We start from the raw sequence: 7058 nt of genomic DNA on the forward strand, positions 1-7058 counted from the left end.
CTGCTTTTCCATTGGCTATTACACTTGTAAGATACTTTTCCATACTTTGGTGATTTAGGGCACAGCAGTGGCGTAGCGTCCATGTAGGGCGTGTATGGCGGCCATACACTCAAAATTTACTCAAATACCCTTAAATATTGACTTTAAATATTTATGAAGAAGCATGTGCATTTGTGCATGACTTATGTAGTAATGGGCATGGTGATGGAAATTAGTGCCCTACACACCTTACACTTGACTTTAGACCACGTTACGCCACTGAGCTGTCCCAATCCCAGATCACCAAAAGTTTCTGGGGAAATAAGTATCATTTCCTACGTGGAATATTAGCATTAGCAGGTTGGCCATGCTTCAGCAGGTTGACCATGCTTCACCACGGAAAATTGATCATAACTCGAGATCGGTTTAGATTTCGGCAAAATCCTCATTTACCTATGTCACATCTAGATTCTAAAATATATTGGGAATATTCCTTCCAAAATTTCAGCCTTCTAGGTTTTGGGGTTCTGAAGACAGAGCGATCAGTGTGTGAATGAGAGAATGGATCTCGCTTTCCTATTACCTATTGCTATTGCTACCTAAGTAGTAAAGAGAATAATATTCCAGCCTAGTTATAGCTTGGAGCGTAACGCATCTGCCTTTTAAACGCTAGGCCGCGGGTTCGATTCCCGCCCGGGACGAACCTTTATCTCAAACAGATGAGGTTTTTTTGTTATCTATTTATTGAGGTGCTGTTCTTAGTCTGGATGGGAGGCTTTAAACAGGTAGGATATCAGCCTGGCGTCCACTCGAAAAAATTTGTAGCCAAAACCAACAGCCCAAAGCAATCACTTGGCTAGATCTGATTGAGAGGCTGACGAAAAGCGCCGACCCCGTGTGAACACGGGAAAAGGCGGAAGAAGTTGTTATCAATTGGTTATTTTAATTCAATTAAATTATTGATTATTTTAATTCCTTTAAATTTTCTCTTTCCCCCGGCAGGTGGAGGTAGTGCCGTGGGCAATCTCAGATTCGAACTACTCGCCCCAGGGTCACTCAACCAAGTTGGAACCGGGCAAGACCATCTTTGTGGGCGCACTACATGGGCGTCTGACAGCGCAGGCCCTGTATAACGTTATGAATGATTTGTTTGGTGATGTCGTCTATGCAGGTAAGACCCTGTAGATATGATATATCGTCTATGCAGGTAATACGCTGTATATGCCATAACGATAACTAATACGATAGTGACAATGGAGCAGTTGCAATTGGGAAAATATTATTAATAAAAGGTCGATTCCTACGTAAAAAGTTGTGAAAAATCCAAATCTGAGGTCAAAACTCCGAAAATGTAGCTTTAAAAGGTCGAAAATTCAATTTTTAATTGCCGTTCTAATGAAAAGTTCAAAGAGTTGTAACGTCAGATTTCACGTCAAAATGCGCAGAAACGCTTGCGCACAAACAAACGAAGCGGGAGTCATGAATCATGACGTCATTGCCTACGGGAGCGTGTATGCCGTGACGTCAAACTTCACGATTTACCGGTATTTTTTAAATCGATTTATCTCGGTAGGTATCTAGAATTCGTAGAAGAAAAAGAAAAATCCGTTGGTCCTCATTTTTGCTGCTCTATGACTTTGAAACATCACCCAAGTAAGCGCAACTGATCTATTAATACCCGTTTTTACTTTCCTTATCCTATAGGAAGGAAAGTAATGTAATCGGGTCAAATTTTCGATGGTCAGTTTTTAGTGCCAAAACACGTTTTGAGGTCCCTAGAGCCTAAATACAAAGTTTCAGCCATTGGTTCGTGTGTGTGTGTGTGTGTGTCTGTCTGTCCTTCTGTCTGTCTGTCAGTCTGTCTGTAAACAAAATATCTCGAGAACGGTAAGAGCTAGAGACTTGAAATTTGGCATGCAGCTGTCAAATGTGATAAAAATGCAACACAAAACTTTTGTAAAGATCGGTGCAACGTTTGGCGGCAGTTTACCGCTTTTTGGCGGTTTTAGGTGTAAAATAATATCTCGGGAACGGTATGAGCTATAGTGACTTGAAATTTGGTATGCAGTTCATAAAAATGTAATAAGGAAGTAATACAAAACTTTTGGTTTAGATATAGGTGCTGCGGTAGGCGGTATTTTGACCGCTTTTTGGCGGTTTTCAGCTATACCGACTAAACGATTAGAAATATTGTAAAAGTTACAATAGATGAACACCCAAATAAGCATCATTCAATAGGATAAGGAAAGTCGTGTGATGTTCACACCAGATATTTATTTACCGCTTTTTGGCGGTTTTAGGTGTAATTCAATAATATCTCGGGAACGGTATGAGCTATAGTGACTTGAAATTTGGTATGTAGTTCATAAATGTAATAAGGAAGTAATACAAAACTTTTGGTTAAGATAGTTGCTGCGGTAGGCGGTATTTTGACTGCTTTTTGGCGGTTTTCACCTATACCGACTAAACGATTAGAAATATTGTAGGTAAAAGTTACAATAGATGAACACCCAAATAAGCATCATTCAATAGGATAAGGAAAGTCGTGTGATGTTCACACCAGATATTTTTTTTTCTTCTTCGTGGGAACAAATAACGGAGGTTTTGTTGTCCCGAAACCGAAGACTGAGAGAAGGAGGGTAGGATTGGAGAATACCAGTCGTCGTTCCGAAAACGAACCTTATCTGTGTGAGGCTAAGATTTGTCCCGGACGGACATCGAACCCGCGACCTAGCGCTTACATGGAATTTTCGAATAAAAAAAATCCCAGTATGAAGCTATACTAGTAATGAGAAATTATTGCAATTTTTTTCCAAGAGATTTGATAGAGGAAGCTGTAACAACGGAGGTCTTATCGTCCCGAAATCGAACAAACAGAAAACCTCTCTTATTAATAAGATATCCCTATAGATCCTTCGTATGTGAAATAGGATTTATAGGACAAGTCACTTTCACTGGGTTGGTAGGGTATTTTTATTTATAGGAAAACAGACATGTTTCGCCCACTGGGCATCATCAGTGTATAAACAGGGATATTATAATTACTGAGTTTTTCGAGTATTTTGTATTTTCTTTTTTAGTTAATTTATTTTATGTTGAACATGAATTTTGAACTATCCATTAACCTATTTTGGCTCCATATGACAATTTTGAATTGATGGTGAAAAATTGTGACGATTATGACCCATTGAAAAGGCTTTTTTGCCATAGGCAATTAAGCGGTTAACGCGTTGGACTTTGGATTGGGAGGTTGGTGGTTCGAATCCAAGTCCCAGTCCTCATAAAATTTATAGAGGTCTAATAACTTTAAGTATGTTTAACACAGTTGAAAATTCCTTAGTACAATGAACAAGGTTTGATTTCACAATTTGAGCAGTGACCAGTGTTATTATAGGGTCAGGCTAAACACAAAAAGAGCTTCATTGTCGTGACTGCTGAATAATTACCTTTTCTTGTATATTCTTCTCTCATCAGGACAGTCCAACGTGCGGGCCAACGGGACCGCGGAAGTAATGAAGCTACTTGACTCATACATTTATATATTTGTATTTTTACTCCTCATTTTCGCCAACGTTCATATCACGTTGAATACACCAGTTCTCGTCCGATCACTGAAGTTAAGCAACGCTGAGCGTGGATAGTACTTGGATGGGTGACCGCTTGGGAACACCACGTAACGTTGGCGTTATTTCTTTTCTTTTTAATCTTTGGATTCTATTCGCGAATTTTCCATTATCTTTGTTTTAATTTTGAGAAAATTTGACATTTCTTTTTCTTTTTTGCTCTAGCAATAATCTAATTTCGGATTTTTCCCTCAGGTATCGACACTGACAAGCACAAGTATCCGATCGGCTCAGGTCGAATCACATTCGGGTCTACTCGGGCTGAGCGTGGATAGTACTTGGATGGGTGACCGCTTGGGAACACCACGTAACGTTGGCGTTATTTTTTTCTTTTTAATCTTTGGATTCTATTCGCGGGTTTTCCATTATCTTTGTTTTAATTTAACATTTTTTTTTCTTTTTTGCTCTAGCAATAATCTAATATTTCGGATTTTTCCCTCAGGTATCGACACTGACAAGCACAAGTATCCGATCGGCTCAGGTCGAATCACATTCGGGTCTACTCGGGCTTATTCGGATGCTATTCGTGCCGCCTTCATTGAAGTGAAGTCCGGCCGCATCTGCAAGAAGGTAAGACGAAAAACTGCGGCATTTTTTTTTTTTACACTCAGGTAGGTGTTACCATTTCCTTGAGAAAAAATAAAACAAGAGGTTTGATAGAGGGAACTGTCACTACTAAGGTCTTATCATGCCCAAACCGATGAGGAAGGAGGACAGGATAGTAGCAATGCAGCCATTCCGCGAACGAACCTTATCTGTTGGATAACGTTTCGCCTCGGGTGGAAATCGAATCCGTGGTCTAGCGCTTACAAGGCAGACGCGCTACCCTTAAAGCTACTGGTAAGAGTGGGGTTTGCCAAATCGGAATTGATCAATCTAAGATTGAGCTAAACTGCCCAGTTCAATCCAGAATTGAAGCCAACTCCGACTTAGTAAAATGCCAGCCCTCATCTGGTGTGCTCATCAAGTATGAGGTAAACCTGACAGGCGGACCTTTTCAGCCGTAGGGGTTTACCTGATAGTGTGTACACTCGGGTAGGTGTTACCATTTCCTTGAGAAAAAATAAAACAAGAGGTTTGATAGAGGGAACTGTCACTACTGAGGTCTTATCATGCCCAAACCGATGAGGAAGGAGGACAGGAGCAATGCAGCCGTTCCGAGAACGAACCTTATGTGTTGGATAATGTTTCGCCTCGGGTGGAAATCGAATCCGTGGTCTAGCGCTTACAAGGCAGACGCGCTACCCTTAAAGCTACTGGTAAGAGTGGGGTTTGCCAAATCGGAATTGATTTGGCAAAGATTTTGAGCTATACTGCCCAGTTCAATCCAGAATTGAAGGCCAACTCCGACTTAGTAAAACGCCAGCCCTCATCTGGTGTGCTCATCAAGTATGAGGTAAACCTGACAGGCGGACCTTTTCAGCCGTAGGGGTTTACCTGATAGTGTGTGCTCATAAGGTATTAGGTAGACCTGACGGGCGGACCTTTTCAGCCGTACCTGTCGGGTCTACCTGATAGTGTGTGTGCGCTCATCAGATAGACCTGTCAGGCGGACCTGACCAGGTGTACCTGTCAGGTCTACCTGATTGTGAGTGGCCGACCTAATAATTGTATTTCTTGTCCCTCATTTCAGCTCCAGATTGACCCCTATCTCGAGGACAATGTGTGTTCGGAGTGTCAGACCCATTCCGGTCCTTACTTCTGTCGTGAAGGTAACCTTATCATCCTTACAATTTAACACCTCCCTCGGTGGCGTAGCGGTCAAGACGCTCGCTTGGTAAACAGAAGGGCGTGGGTTCTATCTCAGCCGAGGCATGGAATTTCAACCTCATAATTTTTCCAAGATTAGTGCTTCACTGCCGTTTTTTAGCAACGAAACAGTTGCTACATTAGACGCATGTGGTCTGTGTCGTAGCATGCCCATCCCGTAGTATGCCTTTCATCAGATGGGCGAGAAGAGACACAAAACTTCACATTTAGGGGCTGGGTCAACACGAGAACCCGGGGCAGTAACCCGTTGATATATTTGCAATCAAAATAGGTCCGAGTGAAATTTTTTTAAACATTATGTCCAATTTCTTTTGGTTATTCCATTTTCCTCAGGCACTTATCTTACCGTCCCGTCCTATATTATTAAAAAAAAACTTGTTGTATTTTTATAATAAGGGGGGTGGGGGGTGCAATCTTGAAAGTTCGGGGTTCCGCAAAGATGTTCACCTTTTGAAAAGGGTTCCGCGGGCCAAACTAATTAAGAAACACTGTTATACAGGACGGGACGGTTTATTTATACCTAATTTATTTAATATCCCATGTTTCATATGTTTGTTTCTATTTCCCTCAGGTATCTGCTATCGTTACTTCTGTCGGTCATGCTGGCTGAAGGTTCACATCGGGGAGTACTCCCAGCACGACCCCATCGTGCGCAACGTGCGCAAGTCCCCGCCTTCGTCCCCATCCGGTCCCCACAGTGGGGTCAGTGGGGCCGGTCTCAGCTCGCTCGGATCGTTTGGGTCCGTCCTGTCGCGTAGCTCACTCATTTGAGACCAAGTGACTCGGGTAAGTACTTTTTTAAATAGTAAAGGACTAAGCCCTAGGTCCCGGGTTCGATTCCCGTACGGGGCGAACATTACCCGAAACAGACCACCCCTTATGCCTTATGTGTTTGTTATCGTTGGTTGTTTTAGACGCTAGAATAGAATAAACCTTGTTTATCCTGCTCGAATGAGATTGAAAAGTCCCTTTACCCCAGCAGTCTAAACAACTTCATCATGATTTTGGTGAACCATTCGAGAGTTACTTCTTATATAGAGGTTATATCGGTATAAAACTTACATAAAAGACGAGTGTAATACGCTGATAAAAGCAGTGTAAAAGCAATCTCGAGATTTTTTTCCCCTGAACGACTGGTTTTCCCCTATCCTTGAGTGGGTACTTTTTTCAATAAACCTTCATTTTTACTTTCTATTCTTTATGAACATTGTAGACTTTAATTTTATTTTTTTTTTCTCTCTGGTTTGGTTTTGATTTCAGATTCTCATTCCAAGATGATCATTGGGACACTCTCAACATTCTCACTCCTATGTACAGATATTGTACATACTTACTTCATCCACATAAAATCCACCCCGGCGAGAATCGAACCCGCGACCTAGCGCAAACGATCTTTTTTAGGTAGGGAACTACGGAGATATAGGAACTTGCGGAAATTTTGTGAGGAGCTTGGTCGATTAAACTTGGTGACAAAATAGTGGATGTATCAGTTGCACCAAATAAAGAAATTTGTATGAACGCCTGAAAATTTCATACGTATGCAATGTGCAACACTTAATATTACAATACAACTCAGCCTATACCTACAACTCAAAAGGAACTTTTAGCAGAGCTGAAAAAATATTGGTAAAATCCACTCGAAGCTTTTTGCCTTTTCCTATTCAAATAGGGTCCAGGGTCTACGTT

General features: G+C 41.4%; 1 protein-coding gene and 1 non-coding gene across 2 annotated transcripts in view; both read left to right on the forward strand.

Annotated features, from left to right (window-relative positions):
- Positions 1–6714, forward strand: part of LOC103521355 (cytoplasmic polyadenylation element-binding protein 1-like) — a 19250-nt gene extending 12536 nt beyond the window's left edge. The window contains exons 6-10 of the mRNA XM_026832085.1: positions 982–1150; positions 4045–4172; positions 5236–5314; positions 5944–6158; positions 6633–6714. Coding sequence (XP_026687886.1) covers positions 982–1150; positions 4045–4172; positions 5236–5314; positions 5944–6143 — 576 coding nt within the window. The 3' untranslated portion in view covers positions 6144–6158; positions 6633–6714. The remainder of the gene's footprint in view (positions 1–981; positions 1151–4044; positions 4173–5235; positions 5315–5943; positions 6159–6632) is intronic.
- On the forward strand, positions 3546–3664 carry LOC113472439. The gene has a single exon (XR_003394738.1). It is a non-coding gene; the product is annotated as a 5S ribosomal RNA (ribosomal RNA).
- Positions 6715–7058: the final 344 nt, after the last annotated feature.

Source organism: Diaphorina citri, unplaced genomic scaffold (assembly GCF_000475195.1).
Source record: "Diaphorina citri unplaced genomic scaffold, Diaci psyllid genome assembly version 1.1 scaffold74, whole genome shotgun sequence".
Lineage (NCBI taxonomy): Eukaryota > Metazoa > Arthropoda > Insecta > Hemiptera > Psyllidae > Diaphorina > Diaphorina citri.